General features: G+C 47.5%; 1 protein-coding gene across 16 annotated transcripts in view; it reads left to right on the forward strand.

Annotated features, from left to right (window-relative positions):
- Agap1 (ArfGAP with GTPase domain, ankyrin repeat and PH domain 1) overlaps positions 1-25115 on the forward strand; it is a 435924-nt gene that overhangs the window by 378179 nt on the left and 32630 nt on the right. For all 16 annotated transcript variants that reach the window (XM_085839355.1, XM_085839372.1, XM_029480713.2 and 13 more), the window contains 2 exons: positions 950-1040; positions 4844-5066. In XM_085839355.1, the coding sequence (XP_085695481.1) occupies positions 950-1040; positions 4844-5066 (314 nt within the window). The remainder of the gene's footprint in view (positions 1-949; positions 1041-4843; positions 5067-25115) is intronic.

Below are 25115 nucleotides of genomic sequence, written 5' to 3' on the forward strand. Positions count from 1 at the left end.
ATGACTAGGCTAAAAAGGCATGCTGATAGGCAGCATATACCCGTTTGGCTTTCCTACAGTGCCTGTGCACAGAGGCACAGAGAAATAGCCGGAGCAGCGGTTCTCAAACTTCCTAACACCGTGTGACCCTTAAATTCAGTTCTCCATGTTGTGACTCCCAACTACAAAGTTATTTCATCGCTACTTCATCACTAATTTTGCTACTGTTATGAATCATGATGTAAACATCTGATATGCAGGATATCTGATATGTGACCCCTGTGACCCCACCAACGGGGTCACAACCTACAGGTTGAGAACCACTGAGCCAGGAGCTCTCTGGATAATCAAATCCTAGTTCATAAATGTTTGTGTCTTTTCCCATATTTTCTAACCTTGCCACAACAGGTGAGCCTTTTTTTTTTTAAATGTATTCTGAAGGCCATCAAGTCTGCTTAAAAATAAATGCCCCTGCCTCACTCCAGTGAGTCACTTTGATTTGATGCTGTAGCAACTGATTGAGCCTCACATGAGGAAAGCTCTCAGGGCTTGGTCAAGGGTTTCCTGATGAAGAACCAAGCATGCTGCATAAGGTGTGACCCTTGGCTAATACACAGATTTTTTTTTTCCTTGTTCCTTTATCTTCACACTAAGGAGGTATGTGCCCCTGAAGGTGTGTTAGCTAGTGACATTCTCTGCATAGCAGTCTCTGGTTTATTCACAAATGATGGCAGTCTGAGCACTTTGCTCATTTTGGGCAGAGTCCATCTCAGCCAATAACCCTGACGTACAACCTGCCTCTCCCTCACAGACTTCCCTCCGACACCAGGAAAGGAGTAATTATTTGGAAATTACTGTTGCACCTGTGTATAATCTGTTTGGTTTTTGTTTTTTTTTTCTGACATTGTTAGATGTGTGGATTTCTTCCGAATATTCATATCTTGCATTTTCTGCCTTCCTTTGTGCCTAGTCCCGACTAACCAGCCAGAGCGAAGCCATGGCCCTGCAGTCCATCCGTAACATGAGAGGGAACTCGCACTGCGTGGACTGTGACACCCAAAGTAAGTACACAGGATGATGGTGGTCCTGGATCCTTATCGGCTACAACAGAGAGGGCTCATGGCACAGAGGGCTTGACATATTTAAGTTTGGGTTTTATCTTAACACAGTATCCTTTACATGGCTTGCCTGGTAGAAGCGGGCCATTTCTTGTATGCTGGACTGCTCTGTGCCCTGCTTCAGCCTCAGGCATCACGATGGGCAAAGGACCAAAACTGTCATGACTGCATCCCTTGGAGTTAGCCCAGTTTTATGTCACACTGGTTTCCTTCTTACATCCTGGAATGTAGAGCCTTGCTTTTGTTCTAAGTCTACACCCTCAGAAGCTATGTAGAGGAAACTTTGCCCATTTATTGTCACAGAGAGGCTTGAAGAGGGAAAGAAGAACAATTCAAACTCAAAAAGATGCTGGTTCCTGTGAGGGAAGTCTGGGAACTGAGCACCTCTGTCGTTGGCCATGACATCAGTGGGCCTGGGGGGCAAAGCATAAGCACACACGTCACAGTCTAGAGCCTCGGAGAAGGACAAAGGGCGCCTTGGACCTTGGACCGTCCACCTCAAAGGAAGCTTCCTGCCAGAGTTGGCGTGTCAGTGGGGCTCTGCAGAAGAGTAGGGAATGAGGAAGGGGTGTGACTGGAGACTGCTGCCTCCCTCACAGAGGCCTCCCTGGGTGAACAGGAGGAGTGGCAACTCAGGCTGGAAAGGAGGAGGTGATGCGGATGCTCAGGTACCTCTAGGAGAGATAGCGAGGTCTTTATGCATTCGTAGGCGGGATGGACTGTCCGCATTTCACAGCAGGAACAGGACTCTGAGCTGGTTTATGGGGCAGGCTGCCTGACCACCAGCTCACTGTGTGAGAATAGAACAGCAGGGTGAGTTGGAGGCCTGCCTGCCGGTGGATTGTGAGCATCTCCTCAGGAGACACCAAGTCGCTAGGCCAGGCTTGCTCCAGAGGAAGGGGAAGAACTGAGCTTCCCCCAAGGGCCCTGGCCAGCCCTTGTCCACAGTGGCCTGGCTGACCACAGCCCAGCAGGAGCCCATCCTCGGGCAGGAAGGGCATCTTCCTCGGGCTCCTTTGGATACTGCTTTAAAGTCTCTCTTTTTGTTTGAGTCTTTAAATTTTACTTTCAAAACGTGAGTTGGAAAGAGAAAGAACATTTATTTGAAGTGTGTTTTTATCCAAAACTTTCCTTAAACCAGACCTTTTTTTTTTTTAAGCGCAAAACCTGAGGCATATTTAAAAAAAAAAAAATCCAATCCAGAGATTGATGTCTGTAATCGTTTCCAGCATGCATCTAAAGGTTCCTCAAAAAGAAACCAACCCATGGCTTTACAGGAGCTGTAGCGTGTGGCAAATTGGAGGTCACAGGTCTTTCCTGATTTGGGGGGGGGGGGGGTGTGAGGATGCGCATGCTCAAGATGAGCAGGAAGGGGAGGCCATGGAACCAGACTGTAGACAAGGTCATGTGAGTGGGTGGCACAGAAATGATAAAGGCAGGGTTGGAAGCTTCAGGAAAAGAGGTTCAAGACTCTTCACCAAGTGCGCTGCTGCATCCAGTCCACACATGCTGCCTTTTCAAGTCCCCACGAATGATAGTTGATATAGTCATGGGCCCTTTGACAGGTCAGGGAGGGAAGAGCCCACGGTCTTGGCAGTCTGTCTAGGCCACAGTAGCAAGCAGGGCTGTTCCAGTCAGCCCACACCCTTCCCGGTCCTCTTGCTTCCCTCAGAGGCCATAAGATACCTGGAGGGCCGGTAAGAAGTATGTGAGCAGTCAGGGAAGAGTTTTAAGTACCTAGTTTTGACGCAATGCCAAGAAACAAGTCTCCGTACCCCACAAGCATTGTGGCATGAGCATGCTCTCAGGGTGTCGAGGCAATGTGGTAAATACCTGTAAAGGGCAAGTGTCTTTGACTACAGCAGTGCCCCTAGGAAGGAGAAAATGCTGGGAAAAGACAAAAACCAAAGAGAAAAATCCAAAGAGACATTTAACTTCAACCTCATCAGAGTTGAGTGTCAAGAGACTGGCAGTGGACAAGAGGCCAAGAGTGGGCTGAAGGATTTAGCCATGGAGGTGGCTGGCAGCTGTGGCTGTCTTGTCTCAGCGAGTGAGGCGATAGAGAAAGCAGGGCAGAAGCTGAGCTGTGAGGGATAGCAGACACCAGGTGAGAGCCTTGCTAAAGAAGATATGTGGCTCTTCAACAGCTGAGTCAGGCCCATGATGCCTGTGTGCTGTGCCCACTTGCTGCTCTGAGACCACTCTGAGACCACAAAATACCTGACAAGAAGCAAGTAGGGAGGGAAGAAGGTTCGTTTTGACTTTAGTGTGAGGAGTTATATAGTATGTCATATGGTGGGGATGGGTCCTCTGGTGATAAGAGGTCAGTCAAGGACAGGAAATGGGACTAAGCTCCAAACCTCAAGGCTTTTCCCACTAGAGAGCCACTTCCTCCACCTAAGCCCCGCCTATAGAAGGTTTCACACCCACCCAGAACAGCGCCACCATATGGAGACCAAGTGTTCAGACACGTGAGCCTTTGGGGTACATTTTCACATCCAAACGACAGCACAGTTGTCTTCTACCTACAACTTAGTCCTTCCCTGTCTTCACATGGCGCCTCTGTGTTTCTGTATCCTGTTCTGCTTCTGTGTGAGACCTAGGTTTTCCCTTCCCCATCAGAACATCTCTGAAAACACAGGCCTTCTCTGCGATATAAGCCAGCCATCTTGTAGAGATATAGTCATGCTAAATACATGGCTGGCTGACATCTGGTTAGCCACCATGCAGCCATCGATGGTCATTGGCTCTGTAGAGAACAAGAAATCTCCCCATTGGGTCAGATCAGTTTTTGCTGACTCTTCTGGTAGACTTGGGTAAATACTAGTTCTACCTGTGTGGGTTTAGCCTTTCTGTCAACAGTAAGAGGAAGTAGCCATCAAGGCCAACTTGTCTTTGTAAAACACCTAGAGATTGTAAGTTCAAAGCCAGCCCTGCACCCAAATTCCTGATCTTCTGATGGTGGCATCCAGTTTCACACAATGACAGCTTTGTCCCAAAGCCATTCTCTGTATGAGTCGTTTATCCCAGCTTGAAACATTACACTGTCCACTTTAAAAGTCATGGTTGGTCGGGCGTGGTGGCGCACGCCTTTAATCCCAGCACTTGGGAGGCAGAGGCAGGCGGATTTCTGAGTTCAAGGCCAGCCTGGTCTACAAAGTGAGTTCCAGGACAGCCAGGGCTATACAGAGAAACCCTGTCTCGAAAAACCAAAAAAAAAAAAAAAAAAAAAAAGTCATGGTTGGAGGAGCTGGGTCCTGATACAACTCTGTCTTACCGGTCCGCTGACCTGCCAGTGACCAGTGGAGCCCTGTGCATCTCTGCAGTGGGTCCTCTTAAGCAAGGCCCTTGCCGGCCATACTCTCTCACAGAAGTGTGCCTCTTTAATCTTTGAAGTTTGCCCAAGCTGTGTTGACAATAACAAAAGAGATATGGGAGCCAGTGCAGCCTTGGATGTGACCTGGGCCTTTGTGTCACCCAGTTTCCCTCCATCATAAGGAGGCCACAGTAGACATCTTAACACACAGGATATTTTTTGTGCTGTGCACCAGTCCTGTGGAAGTGTCACAAAAGGTATTTCTGTCCAGATGCACACCCTGCTGCCAGCAACCCACCATGTCTCCCTTGGCACCATAGCAGCTCTAAGTCATATGGAGACTGACTAGTTGTTGAGGTGAGAGTCCAGGGACATTGAGAGTGACTGGTGGCAGTCTGACTGAGTTTTGCTCCTGTCTCTCTCCCGGTAGACCCTAACTGGGCCAGTTTGAACTTGGGAGCCCTCATGTGTATCGAGTGCTCGGGGATCCACCGGAATCTCGGCACCCACCTCTCTCGGGTCAGATCGCTAGACCTGGACGACTGGCCCATGGAGCTGATCAAGGTGATGTCGTCCATCGGGAATGAGCTGGCCAACAGCGTGTGGGAAGAGGGCAGCCAGGGACGGACAAAGCCCTCACTGGACTCCACCAGGTAAGAACTCACAGATGCTCCCCAGAAGTTACATGGCTGGGGGTGACCTCAGCTGCAGCTGCAGCCAGAGCCCTTACAGCCTATTGAGATTCTGACCCGCCTAGACTAGAAGCATCAGTGTTTGAAATTGGTGCAGAGCAGACTGGATGATTCAAACGCCTTAATTTTTTATGTTTATTTCTAGGCCTTGGGGATTCCTCTCCCCTCTTAGAAATGTATTAGGCTTCTAATCTTATGAATATATTACTTTAATTAATATATTTCTAATAGGTACAGGCTGTGCTAACACTAATTATAAATTTTTGATTCTTTGGTTTTGTATTCTTTCTTATACCCTTGGTAAGCATCTTGTGGATATCCAACCCTCTCACGTGCCCCTGCCAACAAGTGTGTTTATGATAAGAGAATGTATTTTATTTTCTAAAACAGACTTCTAACACATCTAATGAAGTACAGTTAAACACAATGTAGGATGACTCCTCGTTAATGCTAATTGTTACCCAGGGTGAAAACACATTTATTTTGAGGCCATTTAGTTTCTCATTTTTCATCTACAGTGATTATAAACCATTTTTGAGAATATGCATACATATTTAATTCCCCCAAGAGGTGGCTGAAATAGCCCAATTTCAAAGAAATTGAAGTAGCACAGGGAGCCAGCTCATCTCTGGTTGGTCTAACCGAGGACATCAAGGTTCTCAGGTCCTGGGTGCTCTTGTGCGCCCCACCCCCACCCCCAACCGCAGTCACGAGGTCTCAACGAACCACGAGGAAGAGGCTCTTGTCCTGCTCAGCACCTGGAGTTTGTCTGGTATGTTTTGCCACTGATGAGACACAGTCAGACCCCGAGCCGCTATAAACTGGTGGGAGCTTAGGCTACATGTCCAGGTTTCCTGGACAGTGGTATCCTGAGATCTGCTGACTTGAGTTTATATTACCAACACTGCAAAACAAATGTGCGACGCCCCTTCTGGTGCACAGCAGGAGTGCAGCTGGTGTACATTTAACCCTCCTCTTCTGGCTTCTGTTAGCTGAGATGGGAAGGGGAACTGGAAGGGAGGGCCAGCAAGGTGCACCCAAGTGTGCTTGTTAAAACCCCAGAGGCTCACTATGCCAGCTCCTCATTGCGTGGTCCGTCTGTGCAGTACAGATAAGGGGTAGATCTCTTACAAATCAAAGGTATCCTGCCCTCCAAGAAACTGTTGTCCTGATCTAACACTCACATGGAAGCCAGCGAGACTCTTCATTCCACACAGTCCTAAAATGTTAGTTTGCTTTGTGGTACCTATTTTGTTCATACTGTAGTTAAATTTCAATTTAAAAATCCAAAAAAAAAAAAAAAATGATTGGAAGTTAAATTGTTTAACGTGTGAAAAAAAAAACAAAAACATTGAAATGAGCTAGTAAAAGTTTAATTTTATACACCTGACCATTTCGGTTCAAACGAAACATATAGATGTGTTTAATGCCATCTGTGAATTAGAAATGTTGGCTCTTCTTCTAGAAGATTCTAGAACAGTTAGACACCATGTGTGATGTGATTGTCTTCATGCACCCAGCAGGGAATGAATGACTGCTCTGTGGGCAGTGGACAGTTCTGACTGCTGTCTGCCTTCAACTCCAGGCTCTAGCTTTCTACTCTGCCCAGCACTGACTATGCCAGATATGCATTCCCCTGACTGCTTAGAGATGGGTGAGGGTCTTCCTCCTCACAAATAGGGTGACTGCACTACCTTTGCTCAAGTCAGGACTCCTCCCCTAGGCTGTGGTGATACAGTGTGATGCTGGGGCACCTTGACAACTGACTGTGGAGTCTCTGAACTTTCAGACAAGCTTGAGAGCTGGAGGCTTCCTTGTGCCTTTGGTAAAATTATCCCAGGAAAGTTGTTCGTTTTGTTTCATTTTGGGTTGTTTTGGAGGGGGTGTGGGGGTCTGGTTAAATTCAATAAATATCACCAAACAGGGAGTGGGGAAGGACGAAAGGGAAAGAATGAATAAAGGATCAGGAGTATCGTGACAGGTGGGCCCTGGTGGGACCCGCTGAGGACATTGACTCCAGGAGGTCACTGCATGGCTGGTTTTCAGGAGAGAGGCGTAAGAGGATAAAGTCACCTAAGCTAAGGCTCTGCCTGCAGCACACATGTCCAGCAATGTTGCCACCTACAGGGCTGGACTCTCCTCAGAACAAGAAGCAAAGATGGGTTTATTCTGGGAAGCTCTTAAGCCCAGAGTAGCTGATGTCAGAAGGATCCGTGTAGTCTGTGTTTGTGTTTGACCACATTCCGTCTGTTCATCATCCAGGGAAAGCTGAAGTTGGCCGCAGGGTGATTCAAAAAGACCAACCCAGAACAAGCCAAGGGCTGCCTTGGTTCCCAGCCTTAGAGACAGCATCATAAATGAGAAGTAGTGCAGCCCATGCACAGCACGGTAACGACCCCGCCACCTGCCTCCTTACCACCTCCCACTCTCCCCCCAAAGAGGAACAAAAGCCTGGAAGTCTTGGCTAGGACCAGTCTAGGATTCACCCCAAGAGAATAGACACCTAGTCTGGGTACTGCCTGTCTAAAATGCCACCCACCCTCCTACCTTCTCACTGAGGACTCAAGGCCAGTTAGTAGAAGCATCCAGGGTTAATCTCAAAACGAAATAGTTTCATAAATGTTGGTGTTAGTTCATGGAAAAACCAAGTGTCACTCTTTGAAATAAAGGCCCAGATGTTTTCCCACTGCATTTGGGTCTGTTTCAAGGTGATTCAGAGATGCATCTGACTATAGAATGTAACGTAAACTGCTGCACACATACACACACTTAATACAGACATACATGCACCCCAACACATACATATACACATATCCCAACATATGCATACACATCCCAACACACAAAATACTTACACACATGTGCCTAGACATGCTTACATGAATGCACACACTCTTGTGTGCAGGCACACATACATAGCACTGTGGAGAAAGAGCACACACGATATCTTTCTGCAAAGAAGCAGCCAGTCCCCTGAAATAACCATGCATCGGCATTAACCATGGCTACAGGCAGGTTGGGAGAACAGGCGCCTGGCACAGCTGGCTGGCCTTCTGCCTGCCGTCCCCACACCCCTATTAGGCCAGCTCTGGATAGCCTATAATTGGTTCCAGCAATCCTCAGCCGCCCTGAGAACTGCCGTTCAAACTTGAGCAGCACCGTGATCAATCGGAGCTGACGACAGCTGAAGCAGTATTGACTTCCCATTCCTAAACAGGGGGATCATTAGTCAAGGAAAGCATCTTTTAATTACTCCCAGGAAGGAGGAAAAAAAATCTTTTTGGATGGATTCTGCAACAGCTGCCATTTTTTTCTAGTGCATTCGATATTAAATTTATTGTCGCAGGAGGGGAGAAGATGCCCTCCACCCCTCTGTAATGGGGGTTTGATTTGGAGAAAGTCATGTTAGAGGGGAGATCGATGTGTGGCAACAATTAACTACATCTGGGCTGGAATCAGAACAGCCCCCCACCCACACACACACACTATTGATACCATTTAAGCACACACTTAAAATATTGATTGTAAGTGGAGGTGTTGGTGGCCGTAGAGGCAGCAACAGGGGAGAGAATTATCTGGAGTTGAAGCTAGGAATGGGGGTGTGCTGTATGACTCTCAGTGCACATGTTTGTGTATCAAGCTGTGTTATAGACAGTTGGACCAGCTGAGTCTGGAGCCACCAGGTGCGCAGGGGTCTGGGTTCCAATGTAGAGAGACTAATTGGCTGTCACAGGAGGGAGTGCCGAGATCATTGGTGAGCCTTTGAGATGAAGGAAAAAAAAATGACCACATTATGGTAAAGCCATAATTATGAGTCAAGTGACTGATTTTTGCCATGCACAGAACACAGCGTGGTCACCTGGCACCTAGGTGTCAGGTGCTCTTGTTGGTACACTCCCCTACCCCCTCCCACGGGTGAGATGAAGCTCTGGAGTCTGTAGCACACGTAGCTGCAGGCCCCTGTGACACCTGTCCTCGGGGCCATGTTTCCTGGGCCAGTCCGCACCATGCTGCCCTTTCACACGGAAGCTCGTCATATTGGCTTTGGTGGAGGTGGTTCTCCTACCAGACGAGGCAGAAGCCAGGGGCTTGGCGCTGTAGCTGACCCCACTCTGCTTCCTATCTTTGTCATCCTGATGGCATCCGGCCCGGGGAGGGTCAGCAGGGACCATGCTATTTACATTTTAGTACAGGTAGCCTCCTGTTTACAAGGTGCTTGGCACCTGCTGGCTTGGGCTGGGAGATAGGAGAGAGTTGGACCGCCAGACCGTGTTTTCAGTTCCAGGAACAGCTCACAAGAGAAACTCTGAACACAGCCGAAATCACCCATTACCACTCTGCTGCCTCTTGGAAGGGACCGTTGGCCTGTTTAGTACACATTCTCTGAGCATCCTCCCCCACCCCGCTCTCATTATACGAACTCCATCTCCCTGCCTAAACCCTCTTCTGTCTTTAACCTATAAAGAAACGTGGCCATCCATCGATAGGAAGAGCAGGGCCCACATCAGAAACCTGCGTGGGAGAAGACTGGCCATACACTTCCAGACCCAACCAGTCCGCCCGGCAAGGGGAGTCCCACTTCCCTTTGATTCTGCAGGGCCACTTTCATCTTATTTATGCACACGGAGATATTGATAAAGGTGAAATGTATCCAAACTGAAAATAATTGGATCCCCGCAGCTGACTCGGAGATATTAAAAGCAGCCCCACTTGGCCACGTCTTTGTCTTGTTAGGTTTGATCATAGGATCACAATATAGTAATCTCAGGCTCAAATTTCTGGCATAAAGATGCGCTGTTCTAAATGTGGCCTCAGGGACATGACTGCCCACGCGGCCCCGGGATTGTCTCATCTGATTATTTTTCAACAGTTCTTGGCCTGCTGAGGTCAATGTTTTGTGTCTTTTGAGTGTTCCTCTATGCTGGACACTTCTCTCTATTCTCTTTCTTAAAAAAAAAAAAAAAAAGAAAGAAAGAAAGAAAGAAAAACTGAAGGGGGGGATCGGAGACGGAAAAAAGGCCTTTGCTGGGCTGACCAGAGTCCATCTGCAGTTGGGTGGCATCTGCTCCCCACATGTCACTTCCCTCATTAACAAGCAATTGAATTAATTAAATGCTACTCAGAACACGCATAACAAGCTACCGGCAGTGTCCAAATTAGCACTGATAATCAAGGCTGATTCCCTTTATTATCTTCCTAAGTGGTGTGCACACTCTGCGCTCCCTGTCTGCCCTCATCTATTTACATACCCCCAGCTTCTGCCTTTGCACGGGGAGGTGATCTTACCTAGTTAATTTGCCACGATCACCAAGCATGGCGGATTGATGCCTGCCCGGCCACCACTGCCACAGCGTGCCTGTGGGGGAGCCCCCTCCCCGGTTGCCCTCCCCCAGCCCCAGCCTTTGTAGCTCACGCTCCCTGATAAATTAAAGGCCACCCCTGTGGTCTCTCAAGTGAGTAATAGAGGCAGAAATTTCATTTTGCAACTGGCTGATTTAATGATCCGAAGGGTAATTAATGGCCTGATTATCTTAATGTTAAATATGTCCGGCAGCAATTACTGTGACCTCCCGCTTGTCAAGGTCCGGGCTGTGCTCTTCTTTCAATTAAGTTCTCTGGGGCTTAATGGCATGAATAAACTCCTCTGATTCTATCATCCTGGACGCAGAGGGTTCAGGGAGCTGGGGGCTCGTTTGGAGTTTTAATCAGCCTGTCTTCTTCTCTGGCGACCAGAGTTAACAGTTATAACAAGGGCAGTTTAACTTTCTGCTTTGCCCACGCAGACCCCTTCGAACGCGTGCACGCGACGCGCATCTTTTATCTCGGTTATTTTTCCCGTGTTTATTTCAGTGCTCTGAGGGAGAAATCTGTTTGTGGAGGAAGCCGCTGTGCTCCTGAGGGTTGTCTCTTCCAATATAAATTACCATGTGAACGCTGTGGTTTTTCTGTTTGACAGCCTTAATTAATTGGCAGGAGCCCCCGAAAATGACAGTGCCACTAATTGCAACTCAGAGTGAATTTCTGTCACCGCCGCGTGCCTGTCGGCGGCCGTGCCCCAACTCCAACCACAGAGTAAGGCCACCCTCCTTGTCCCCTGTGTGTCCAGCACCAGCCCCGGCATGGCCAGACTCCCAAGGAGCCAAGGCTCTGCGGGCACGCATCTACTCAGAGGAGTGACATTTACTGCCAATAAAGTTTATACATCCACGGCTCTGCAAACCCAACAGCTGCCTGGGGAACCTCTGCTTTTACTTAAGATATTTAGCAACTTCTCTTAGCAGCCAAGTTGGAATCCGACCGAAAGTGCCATAACTCTCGGGGCAGCCCTTCCTGACTGGACGGGGCCTCATTAGCACATTACTAAATATGCGTGAGTTTACTAGAGCACTGGCCCGGATCCCAAAGATTCTACTATAAATATTAAGCCAATTAGGAAAATGTACAGATGAGGAGTGCATTAACACTGCCTTAGAAATAATACCTATAGATTACAGTGACAAGGAACAGAGCCAAGCGAGGCCAGGCAGCTTGGAGGAGATTTGTGCTTGAACAGGGAGCTTCTGACAAGCCCCGAACAGACCAGCTCCTATCATGGGAAGGGTAGTTCGAAGAAGAATCCTCTAAGCGGAACCATAAAGGGTTTCCGTTTACAGAAGATGCCTGACTGGCATTTGCCTTTGGACAGGGCGGTGTGCAGGGCTTCTTATGCTGCTACCCTGAAGCCTGCTTATTTGTCTGATGGCTGTGGGAAGCCAGTATGAGCTGGAAGCCAGCCTGGCTGCCAGACAGACCATCTTGGGTTGGAAATCTGTGTTGTTGACTCTCTGAAGTGTATCCATGGAAACAGTTGAGGAGCTTCTGGGTGTTAAGATTTCCAATCGTGGCTGGAGGATGCCTCTCGGGCACCTCGGCCAGTTGAGCCTCTGTCCACTTGGGAGAGCTTGTGGAGGAGGGGACAGGAAGGTTTAAAACTGTTTTAGGCTTGAATTGCATACCAGCCACACACTCCAAAGGCTCATGTCTTTCAATGCAGTTTTGTGGTTCCACGTGGGAAATGCTCCTCTCCCTGTGTCCATCACAGAAGGGCAGGAGGAAGAACTTGCCTGGTGTCCCCAGAGCCCTGTCTACTTTTTCTGAGCACAGAGAGATGGCCTGTGGTTTGCAAACCCGACTCTTGGCGCTGTCCTTAGTCCTTCTGTACCTGTTCCTTCTCAGCTCTGCAGCTCAGGAGAGATCACATCGACACCGCAGCTAGAGACACGGTGGTGTTAGCAGTGGCCGTGACTCAGCCCAGCCCGGTTTGCACAGTCCTTAGCTGTCCGTCCTATGTCTGGGTGTGGGCATTAGTAAGCTCCTTGTATATGGTGATGTGTCCACGGTGCCTTCCCACTAATAAACTCTCAAAGCCTCACAGCAGTAAAGGAAGAAAGTACAGTGAGGAACCGTTTGTTTCTGGTTACTCTCACGTGGCAAGCCTCTGCTCAGGAGTCAGAAGTCTGCATTCTCTACAGCCAGTACTGATCTTAAGTTCTCATGCAGAAAATTTAACCGAGAACCGTAAGCCACTGGTCACCCAGCAGAGGTGCTGGCTAAGCGTTCCACATGGCTACACCCTGTTCCTGCCCTGGCCTCACTCTGCATGTGTCCCTGACCCAACTCCCTTTGCAAAAACGTGGAGGCTGCTCTTCACCCACTGTTGTATCTATATGATGAAATGTGGAGCCTGCCGGAGGATTCATAGTTCAGCATCTTCTGTGATTCTGGTTTTCAAAGCCAGGGTGTTTGATCCTTTGTAAAATGAAACTAGTCATTATACCTACCCACTTAATCATGCAGACTTAATGCTAAAAGAAAACAATATTTATGAAGTTTCTTATCTAGAAAGTACGCTGGGCTTTGTTCCTGGATCCTGCATGCTGCTAGTAAGAGAGACAGGTAGCCTCTGTGTTCTCCCCTGGGTGCATGGAAAATGTTACCAGTGTTCTGCTCTGTGTCTGTACACTGGCTTAGCAGCATCAGTACCATCTAAAAAGCACACACCCTCGAGACGCACCCCAAGCCTGTGCAGCTAGCATCCCAGGGGTAAAGTGCAGAGAGATGCTTTGACCCTGGAGGTAAGCTTTTGTTTGCATGATCAGAATGCCGATAGCCCTGCCTGTGGACTATCTGTTCTTTGCCACATGTCAGTCTGGCCCGCCATATCCAGAGAATCATCCAGCAAGAGTTACAACTACTACTAAATAAAAAGTTTGCAATAAGTGTGGCTTTTCTCTCAGAGTTTCAGCTAAGATTCCAGGGAGTGGCCTCAGGATGGTGGAGCATGTGTCAGTAACATTTGATCCACTTTTAGCAGCCCTGTTGGATGTACTGTCCAAGCTCAGGATGTCCTGTATCCTCAGAAACCATCCTTAGCCCAGTTGACCCCAAACCATTCTCCCTCCAGGACTGACCACCATCCCCTAACAGATCTACTTGCTGTCAGGATCATTACCTGAAATGTAAATGCATCTTTTGAAGTATTCCAATAGAATACCATCCTTGATTATTGAAATAAGTTATGAACAACTGGATCACTGAGAGCAACTAGAATATTGTTTGGTTTTTTTGTTTTGGTTTTAAGATAGGATTCTTCTACGTAGCCCTGGCTATCCTGGAACTGTTTTTGTAGACTAGGCTAACCTCAGACTCACAGAGATCCACCTGCATCTGCTGCCAGGTTGCTGGCATTTAAAGCATATGCCACTATGTCTGCCTCTGTCTGATCTTTTTAAAAGTTACATTAAGGGGGCTGGAGAGATGGCCTAGTAGTTAAGAGGTCCTGAGTACAATTCCCAGCAACCATAAAGTGACTCACAACCATCTGTAATGGGACCTGATGCCCTCTTCTGGTGTGTCTGAAGAGAACGACTTATATAATTTTTTTTTTAAAGTTATACTGAGGAGATGGAGAGATACTCAGTAGTTAGGAGAGTAGACTGCTCTTTCAGAGGATCATAGTTCAGTTCCCAGCACCCACTTTGGGTGGTTCCCAGCTGCCTTTAAATCCAGCCCCATAGGGTCCAATGTCCTCTTCTGGACTGCACATATGCCCATGAGGTACCTATACTCACATATGCCCATACCTGCCTAAACACAAATTTAATATAAACCTTTAAATTGAGGTCAATTTTGCATATGCATTGCACACTTCTTAGGTGTGCTGCCAAGTCAGTTTTGACAACTGCGTGCATTTACCTTTTCATGGCCTTTTCTATACCCCTGGAAGTGTCGTCCTCCTCGCCCTCCCTGTTCAGGACAGCTATGCATTTACTGTTTGTTAGCACAGGTTAATTTCATCCCTTATAAAAATTCCTATAAACAGAGTCATGTGGTATGCATGTGTATCGGTTACTTTTCTTGTTGATATAATGAGAGTACTCAAGAGGGGAAGACCTTGTTTAACTTAGAGTTTGAGGGGATACCTTCCATCATGACCAGGTAGACATGCCGTCGGGCAGCCTGACGGTGGCAGCATGCGGCAGTGTCTCATGCACATCTTGGCAGATCAGGAAGCAGACCCAGAGGTCCAGTGCAAAATGTTCTCCCCTTTCATTTTGATTTGATTGAGAACCTCAGCCCAATGTCAATGCCACCCACATTTAGGACAGGTCTTCCACTCAGTTAATCCTCTCTGGAAATACCTTCATACACACGGAAACTCTGCCTCACCAGTACCCTAGGCTCCAGCATCTGGTATTTTGCCTTCTTCAGGGGATTGGGTGAAGATGAATTATCTTGAGCCACACAAATACTAAATGCAGGGGTGGGTGACCAACCTGTGGCTGACAGTTTGCAAAACCATAGATAGACTTGCTTTGTGTAATAGTGTAGCACAAAGAGCCATCTTGGGTTGTATGCAGACACCCCTGAATGTTTTATGTGTGATGTGTGCATCTGCACATGTTCGTGTATGTGCATGCATGTGGAGGCCTGAGGTCAACACCACATGTCTTCCTAATTCATCTTCTTTTTAAAGAGTTATTTTTAATTATGTATGTGGATCTGTCTGTGTGTTAGTATATGCACTTCTGTACAAGTCCCTGACAGGGCCAAAAAATACCAGATTCAGATTCCATGAAGCTGGAGTTACAGACAATTGTGAGCCATAAGACTTAGGTGTTGGAAATGGAACTTGGCTCCCTCTGCAAGTGTTCCTAACCTCTGAGCATCTCTTCACCCCCCTCCACCTTATGTTTTTAAGACAGGGTGTCTCACTGATCCTGGAACTCACCTGTTTGTCTAGACTAGTTAGCCAACAAGCCCCAGGAACCCTCCTGTCTCTTCCTCCCCCAGCACATGGGTTACAAAGCCATGCTGCCAGGCCCAGCTTTTCAACAGAGATGAAGTTTCAAACTCAAGTCCTCATGCTTGCAGAGCTAGGACTTTACTCACTAAACCATCTTCTCAGCCCAGCGCCAATCCTTGGGTTGGGTTGGGTTGGGTTGACTTTTCATGACAAGGTTTCTCTGTAGCCCTGACTGTCCTAGAACTCCCTCTCTAGTTCAGGCCGCTCTTGAACTCACAGAAATCTGCCTCTGCTTCCTGAGTGCTGGGATTAAAAGTGTGTGCCAGCCAGGTGGTGGCGCACACCTTTAATCCCAGCACTTGGGAGGCAGAGGCAGGCAAATTTCTGAGTTCAAGGCCAGCCTGGTCTACAGAGTAAGTTCCAGGTCAGCCAGGACTACAGAGAAATCCTGTCTTGAAGATAAATAAATAAATAAATGTGTGTGCCACCATGCTGCTCCAAGACACGTTTGTTTGTTTGTTTGTTTGTTTGTTTGTTTGTTTGTTTGTTTGTTTGTTTGAGACAGGGTTTCTCTGTGTAGCTCTGGCTGTCTTGGAACTCACTTTGTAGACCAGGCTGGCCTCGAACTCAGAAATCCGCCTGCCTCTGCCTCCCGAGTGCCGGGATTAAAGGCGTGCGCCACCACGCCCGGCTTCCAAGACACTTCTTAATTCAGATTGTCAGTCAGGAGTAGCAGTATTTCTGCTTCTGGCTTCCATAACTTAAAAGAGTAGAGTTGGACAGGGGTGTGCATCTGCTAGAGATACGCTTTATGTATTCTTACAAAGGAGTGCCCAGTCTCATCGACTGGTCACCCCAAAGACCATTGAACCAGGCACTGTCTGTTGGGTCTGGTTCTAGACTCATGGTGATTTGTTACAACTCAGGTGATGCTGACAGGGTAAGTCAGCCTTACCATTATGATATACTGGGGATGGGATGGGATGGGATGGGATGGGATGGGATGGGATGGGATGGGATGGGATGGGATGGGATGGGGGTTTGACCTTTCTGACACACTGCCCCAGCCTTCAAAGTTCAGGACTTGTTTAGTGGTTACATTGCTAGAATAATGTTGAAAATTGAATTAGCAGCATGAGTTTAACTTGTTGCTAAAACCTTAATCTTCCAAATGAAGCAATGAATTCCATGTAACTGCCATCTCCTTTTAAAGAAAAGTCAACATGTTTTTTAAAAGGGGGTAGAGAGTGCTAAGAATCAGATACTTTGGGTCAGTGCAGGGCATTCTGGGAAGGAGTTCCAGTGAGGCTGATGGGGATGTATCTCTGTGGTAGAGCACACACTTACTTTAGGTGATTGTTTGACCCCAAGACTGAAACCAAAATCTCAATGACTAGAGAGATGGCTCAACCATTGAGAGCACTGGCTGTTCTCCTAAAGGGCCTGGGTTCAATTCCCAGCACCCACATGACAGCGTACAACCACCGAACCATCCAACTCCCTCTTCTGACCCCGCCCCAGCACTGTGTGCGTATTATGTACAAACATAAATGCAGACAAAACACCCATACATGTTAAACAAATAACAATCAAGCTAGAAAAAACAAGTTGTCATGTAGCCATGTCCTCTTTGCTACAATTTCCTACAAGTGATTGGAACCCTTTACCACCATCTATAGCAACAACTAATATTGGAATGGATCTATAGCGTTCTCAGTGAACAGTGTGAAATGGTCTATGATCTGAACTATGGGCTGAACCCAAGGGTTGCTTGTACCTGAGCTAATGAAAGAGGGCCTGTTTCTCCATTCCAGAGAGAAGCATGGCCTCTCTGCTAGCCTGTTGGGTTCATGGGAGGTGAGACCGAGCTCCAGTGAGTGGCTTTGCTTTGTGACTGAAGAAGCCACAGATCAATTGAGACCATATCCCAAGGGGAAGTTGTGGACTTTCAAGGTCACCCATGAGTCCTGCACCATCTCACTGCACAGGAGGGTGAGGCGACAGTTCCTGTAACAAGGAAAGACTCTTAGTGACCTAAGATAATCAACTGCAGGCCAGTTTGAAACATCCAGTGGACAAACCCTCTCTGATTTCCTTTAAAAAAAAAAAAAAAAAAAAAAGCCAGGAGTCCCTGGAGTAGCCAAGGTTTAACGGAACTGTGCCCATGTCCTTCTGCCTTTCCCAAACTGATGGCAAAAGTGGAAACGGAGAAGACCCTTCCTGGATAGAGCTCGGCACCACAGTCCACAGCCTTTGCAGTGACGTGCCTTCTGACCCCCTGAGGCCTCTACACCCACCAGAGCACTGAGATGTGTGCAGAGACTCCCACAAAACCATCCTGCTGTGCTCTTGCATCTGCAGTTCAAGCTTTAGATAGAGCAGGAATCTAAAATAGGTAAACTAAAGGAATATGCAATATTTTATTCTAACTTTTTGCACTTAATCATTTGTGAGGGATTGGGGGAATGTGTCACAGCACACATGTGGAGGTCAGAGGACAACCTTTGGGAGGGAGACCTTTTCTTCCACCATGTGAGCCCTACAGATCCAACTCAGCTTTTCAAGCTTGGTAGCAAGTTCCCTGGTATATATAATAATGTACTGTAAAATATTATATATGCCACATTCTATAAAATGTAAGTCATATCTAAATGTAGTATATATGTATACAGTTGTACATAATTGTGTATAAATACATAGTTGCTGTGTATACAGCCAGCATATTGTAATACTGGCAGTTACTTAGTCATACATTTTTTTGAAGTAAGACATATGTATTATTTCTGTATGTATATGCTATAATCCTGTAGCATATACAGTATGACATTTTAGCCATTACCTACAGTACAACTAGAAATGTAGTGACAGAGATGGACACAATATACACTGTCAAAGCATCTTATAAATTGGGATGTACCATAAGTTGTTAATTGGCACTCTGTGTATGAGATTCCTGTGAGATCAAAGCCTTAGAGGGACAGGGGACATCCTCAACATGACTGACATGCTTGTGCCTCTCATCACATGCAAGCAGGTAGGTAGCACCCCAGGTGCACACTTGTCCGTGCTCTTGTCTGGAGCCTGTGCTAAGCACACTGAGACTGGAGGAAGCATTGTACTTGGACCTAAGCCCTGCTCTGTTCTTAAGAACCACGTGGCCTTGAGCCCTGGCCTCCTCAGACCTCCTTCCTCTTTGTAAGAGGTGAGATCTTAAGTGGAGGAGGAGAAAGGGTCAAAGGCAGCTTTGTGATGGCCTTCTTCACCTGCCTCTGTGAATCAGATGGAGTGTGAGCTGCATCTGAACCCTCACAGCCTAACTCTGAAGGCCTTTTCCCAGGTGAGAGCATCTGTAACACCGTGAGTTACTGAGCAGTCAGTCTGACCTAGCGTTCCACATCTTGAATATATGCTCAAGACCAATGAAAGCGCACATCCCAGGGCTGGAGAGATGGCTCAGCAGCCAGCAGTACTTGCTGCTCTTGCTTAGGACCCAGGTTTGTACCTAGAACCCACATGGTGGCTCACAAGGGTCTACAACTCCAGCTACAGAGGATCTTGTGTCCTCTTTGGCCTACTTGGGCTCTAGGCACACAAGTGGTGCATAGATATACATGCAGGCAAAACACATATACAGGTAAAATTAAATATTTAAAAAAGAAAACAGGCGTTCACACAGAAACCTGTTTACATTAATGTTCATAGCAACATGGTTCTCGTCAGCCAAGAAGTGGGAACAAAAAGCATGCAGATAAATGCATGTGGCCCATCTGTGGGTTCTGTTATCCACACTGTTAAATGAATGGCATCTCAAGTCGCGCTCTGCCATAGCGGAGCCTTTGATACTATCCTAAAAGAAGCCAGTCACTGAAGATCCCATGTAAGGTTCTTCAGGACAGGCTGTAACTATGCAGGAATCCCAACAGGGCTCCCGGATCCCAAGCCAGGCTTAGAGGCAGCACATACTCACTTTTTTTTTGCCATCAGTGGCCTTGTCCCTAGCATTCTAAGGATCAAAGAATCACTCAAGCCAGGCATGCAGGTCTAAAGTCACCAAAGGACATGGTTGGAGACAGACTGTGGGAGGACTTATGAACTGTGAGGAACAATGTCATAGTTTTAACTGTCAGCTTGCCACAGCTTAGAATGACCTGACAAAGTCTCAACTGAGAAATTGCCTTTAGTAAGTTGGCCTATGGATATGTCTGTGGGGGTTGTCTTGATAGCTAGTTGGTACAGGAAGACTCGGTTCTTTGTGAGCAACACATTCCCTAGGCAGGGAGCCAGGCAGGCAGCACTACGTTCATTTCCTCTCTGCTCTTTACTGGTTACAGAGCTGTGTTCTCACACTACAGCATCTCTCAGTTCTACCCTGATTTCCCCTCCAGTCATGAGCTATAACCCAGAATTGTATTCTAAGAAACCCTTAGCCCTGTGGACACCTGCAGCTGTCTGGCTTTGGCTGTCTGTCTGTAAGAGCTGAATTGGGGAGAATTTTCACAAGGACAAATAGTGGTGGGAAGGACAGGTGCCCCCAAGGGTCTCTGCTGGGCAGAGATGCTGAGCTGGGCACCACTGGTAAGAATAGCCCTTAGAACAGTTGATCATCCTTCAAATGACCACCTCCAGGAGAGAGCTGAGCTTGCTTAAGAACAGGTGTCTGTGGTTCCTTCGTATCCTTGTTCAGAAGTGTTCGTTTTGTTTCCCCTTGCTCTCTGCTGCAGGCTTTCCTTGCATGCTTTTTGTGCTGCGCGCCGGGTCTCCTGTGTGCTAACCAGCTCTCTAGCACCAAGCCTCTACCCAGGCCTGGCATTTTCTCCTCTACCTTCTCACTGTCACTTCTCTGGTGGTCATGTCTGGAATGTCAAAGAACATGGTGAACGTGATTTTAGTTGATGTCATAATCCCAACATCATAATCACTATAGACAGGTTAAGGCTCAGCAAGTAAAGGGGCTTGCTGCCAAGCCTGATGACCCAAGTTCTATCCTCAGGACTCACATGATAAAAGGAGAGAACTGACTGTCTAAGTTGTTCTCTGACCTCTACATACATACCATGGCACATAATAATAGACAGACAGACATAATTTAAAGTATTGGTGAGCTATTTCAATTCTTCTTTCATACTGAGCCTGTGTGTTAGCGTACACCACGTATCTTAAGTGAGCCAAGCTATACTTCAGGTGTGCAGTAGACACTAGCATTGGACATCCTGGATCTGAACACTCTATTGTGACAGTGCCACTTGCCCAGCCAACTTGCGGTACAGCTATGGGATTGGAGTACTCGCCTGATTGGGATATGTAAGGTTTGTACTATCTCCCTTCATGACAGCCCAGTCTGGAAAGAAAGACATGAGTTCAATCAAAAGGGCCATGCTTAATGACACCTTACATAGATCAGACCTCTTCGAGGTCCTGCAGCCTCTCAGGTTAACAGTTAACAACAGTACATGAGGGGGCTGGAGAGATGGCTCAGTGGGTAAGAACACCCGACTGCTCTTCCGAAGGTCCAGAGTTCAAATCCCAGCAACCACATGGTGGCTCACAACCATCCTTAATGAGATCTGACTCCCTCTTCTGGAGTGTCTGAAGACAGCTACAATGTACTTACATACATATAAATAAATAAATCTTTAAAAAAAAAAAAAAAAAACAACAGTACATGAACCTTTAGGAACCAGTCCCCATCCAAACGGCAGCAAATGGCTTATCCCTTGATTGCCTTTCCTACACTCTGGGTCCTTTTTTTTTTTTTCATTGCCTTTCCAACACTCTGGGTCCTCCCCCCCACCCCCCAGCCCTGTTGTCTGCTCTTCAGTATGTCATGTTTGTCCCTTGCGACATGAACAATGTCTGAATTCATCCTGAGATCTTGTGCGTCAATGCAGCTGCCGTGTTGCCCACCTTCTATAGCTACCAGCTGGGTGCCGTCCTTGACCCCATTATCCAAACACAGCTCTGTAAGTTAGCCCTAGAGCTGTGTACATAAACTTCCTGGGCCTGGCCTGGTCTCCAGGGCCTCTTATTTAAGCACACATGTGTTCCAGAAAGCATATTCACTTCTAGAGAAGTCAGAACCACTTCTGAAAAGGCAAAGGATGATGGAGGTGGCTTCCTGGGAACACAGCCCAGGACTTCTGACTTCCAGATGGCCTTTTACAGTTGCAGCCTCCTTGTAAAAACCCAGCGGCTTCTTTCATTAGCGTTCTCCCAATGTCCTTCTCAGAGCCACATTGTGCATCCCAGCCACCGGAGGGCGCCACTTCACAGATAGGTGCAGCAGTGATATGTTTTGGGTTCTGCTGAGAATGAATTCAAGAAAACCAGGAGTCCCTTGATGTGGGGAAACCATAGCACCCTGCCCTTCCCCCACTTACACAGCCACACACCTGTGATAATTGAATGATCAGTTATGGAAGGTGGAGGCATTTCTTTGGTATGAGCTAGGCTGAGTGCAGATGAAAGATGGGGGAGGGGGCTATCTCCTGCTCCCTGTCCGTCAGAACGCTTCTTCCACATCTCTAGAGTAGGAGAGCTGCCTCACCAAAAGTGGAGGTGGGCGTGTGTCACTCCTGTAAGGTAGGACTCAGTTTTTATCCAGCCTGGCACAGGCTCTTAATTCTCCCCAAGTTTAAGTTCAGCAACTTACTTAAACGGGAAAAAAACGGGTGTCCTTTGTTCTTTACTAAATAAATAATGGACCCCATAAGAACTAGCACCTACCATAGTGGTGTGTCTGATCCACACCAAACCTAAAGAGAAGTGTAGGATTCTCACAGACCATCCACAGAAGTGACTTACCGGAGACTAGAAACTCCCCTTGGCAAAGCACTTGGAGGAGTGTGTGCTTTTATTTCCCTTTGTATTTTATTCAGTGCACATGCGCCGGATATTAAGGCTGAGCTTTGTGATAGAACTGAACACAGAAGCCTCACACACTGTGAGATCCCCCCATGTAGAATAGCCAGAGAAGGCAGATCTGGATAGACAACCCAGAGCAGTGGTGTGCTGCCTAGTGTGGGATCAGTAGGCCCAGCCTGGGATGAGGTATCCTCTGGAATGATAGGAACAGGCTAGAACCAGATTCTGGAGATACTTGCACAGCCTTATGGACTTAATAAAAATTGCTGCATTGTATATCTAGCACAGGTGAATTTTATGGCATGTAAATTATACTTCAATAAAGCTGTTAAGGAAGAAAAGGGCTCAGCACTGCCAGCCCCCACTGCAGGGGGCTCCCAGTTTACTGAGAAAGCCAAAGAAAGGGCAAACAAAAAGGCAAAACAAAGGGGGGAGCACAAAGGGGCCCTCCCTTCCCCTAGTGGCCATAACAGTGAGCTGAATTCCAGCCAGAGAACAGGCCATCTGGCCCCAGTCCTGGTTCCCTAGGGTTTCAAAGTCTCCTGGGTAAATACAGATCTGCCAGGCCTCTTCAGTCCTGGAAATATCTGAGGCTACTTGGCAAGTCTTTGGACTGCAGAGCATGTCCTCCTCTAGGAAGCTTCTCTCCACCTGCAAGATCCACCTTCACATCTCCACAGACTTCCCACGACTTCCCACATCCCCTACCTGATCCAGGAATCTGATATACAACAATTAGGTCTTGGTGCTCACTCACACACACACACACAAACACATGTGTGCTCACTCACAGGCACGCACCCACGTATGCCATCAGGCCTGCCACCAGCTCTGAGATGTGGCTTGGAATCTGAGGTCGATCTCTGTATTAGTCAGGGTTCTCTAGTCACAGAACTTATGGATAAAAGAATTTATTGATGACTTACAGTCGGCAGCCCAATTCTCAACAATGGTTCAGTCGCAGCTGTGAATGGAAGTCCAAGGATCTAGCAGTTACTCAGTCTCACGCAGCAAGCAGGCGAAGGAGCAAGAGCTAGACTCCCTTCTTCCAATGTCCTTATATTGTCTCCAGCAGAAGGTGTAGCCCAGATTAAAGATGTGTTCCACCACACCTTTAATCCCAGATGAAAGATGTAGCCCAGATTAAATCTCCTTAAACTCGGAGATTTAATCTTCTGGAATCCATAGCCACTATGGCTCAAGATCTCCATACCAAGATCCAGATAAGGATCTCCAAGCCTCCAGATAAGGGTCACTGGTGAGCCAATTCTGGATTGTAGTTCATTCCAAATATAGTCAAGTTGACAACCAGGAATAGCCACTACAATCTCCAAGGAAGTATGCTCGGGAGGGACCAGAAGCCTGTGAGCCCAGGCCAAGAGGCTGTAAGCACCTCCAATCCTCACCATGGCCATCCTTGCCTGCAGGGGCCCTGCACGGATTATGGACTTCTCACTGAGAGCTAAGAGCCTGGAAATTAGTTAGAAGGCAGATCACCAACTCCTGAAGCCAGCTTGACTATGTGGACACATGAACCAGAATGCCCAATCCACGCCAAGATTTCCAAAGCCAAAATGCGTCTCTATGAATTTTGATCCCAGTCCACTGGTAACAGACGTTTCCAGAAACTGAGAGGGGAATAAGGTGAAAGGGTTCTTTATAGTATGTGCAGCTTCTGGGGTGGTAAGGGGACCCCGAGTGCTGAGCGCACAACCTCTGCATTTCCCAAACAGACCCTTCCTAAGGGATGCTTGTGACCTTCAGGGTGATGATGGGGGTGGGGGGTGATTCTGCTACAGGTTACTCAGTGTTGGCTAGATTATGTAGTCTTCCTGTGTAGGTAGGTTTCCCTTAAACACCAACTTTAAAACAATTGTGAGAGTTGAGCCTGGGCAGCACACCTACTGCAGTGGAGAAGCTGAGGCTTAAGGATCTCAAGTCCAAGGCCATCCTCGGGCCACCATAGACTACATAAGGAGGCTCAGTGTTAACGCCCGTCCTTTGAATTTTAGTTAATAAATAAAAAGGTTTTGAGAAGGTTGGAGAGATGACTTAGCAGTTAAGAGTGCTTATTGCTCTTGCCGAGGACCCAGGTTCAGTTCCCAGTATTGATATGACTGCTCACTACTACCTGTAATTCCAGGTCCAGGGCATCCAGCACTGCCTCAGACTTCCTCAGGCACCGGGCACAGTTGTGGGACACAGACATACAGGCAGGAAAAAAAAATTTTTTTTTCCTCTTTTGATGCTGTCTTTGTTCCCTAAGGCTGCTGAGATTGTCTATCTCTTTCACTGTGGATCTCTTCCTGAAGCATTGCATAGAGCTGGTGCTGTAGTCCTATGTGAAGGACAGGCCTGATGCATATGAGACTGTGGCTTCTGACTGTGGCACTGTTTATTTTCAGTGGCATGTAACATAATTGGTGTGTGTAGTGGGGGGGGGTCTCATCACTCACCTCTGTACGTTGGACAGTTTGAATTGATGCGACTGTGAGGATGCCAGGATGGGCATGCCCGTGTACACACTCTGTGGGACTGCTAATTCCTTTGTAAAGATGGGTTTCATAGAAGAGCCTAGCTTAGAAGAGTCCAGGGGCATGGGCTGCTAGGAGTCTTTTGGTCAGCATGGCTCCTTCACACCTATCTGTCCTTTCTAACTGCTTCTGCTGCTCCTTGGAGCCCATCCCAGATCATACAGGCTTCAGATTCTGACACTCGGACCCAATGTAGCTCAACTCAAACCTACTGGTTCTGAACCATTCTCCCTACCTACCCCACCCTGCTCCAGAGAACAGACCTAAGGAGAGGGGAGGGGAGGGAGAGGGGAAGAAGGGGAGGGGTGAGAGAAAGATGTTTAACGAACT

This window comes from Mus caroli, unplaced genomic scaffold (assembly GCF_978045245.1).
Source record: "Mus caroli unplaced genomic scaffold, Mus_caroli_1 scaffold_1, whole genome shotgun sequence".
Classification (NCBI taxonomy): domain Eukaryota; kingdom Metazoa; phylum Chordata; class Mammalia; order Rodentia; family Muridae; genus Mus; species Mus caroli.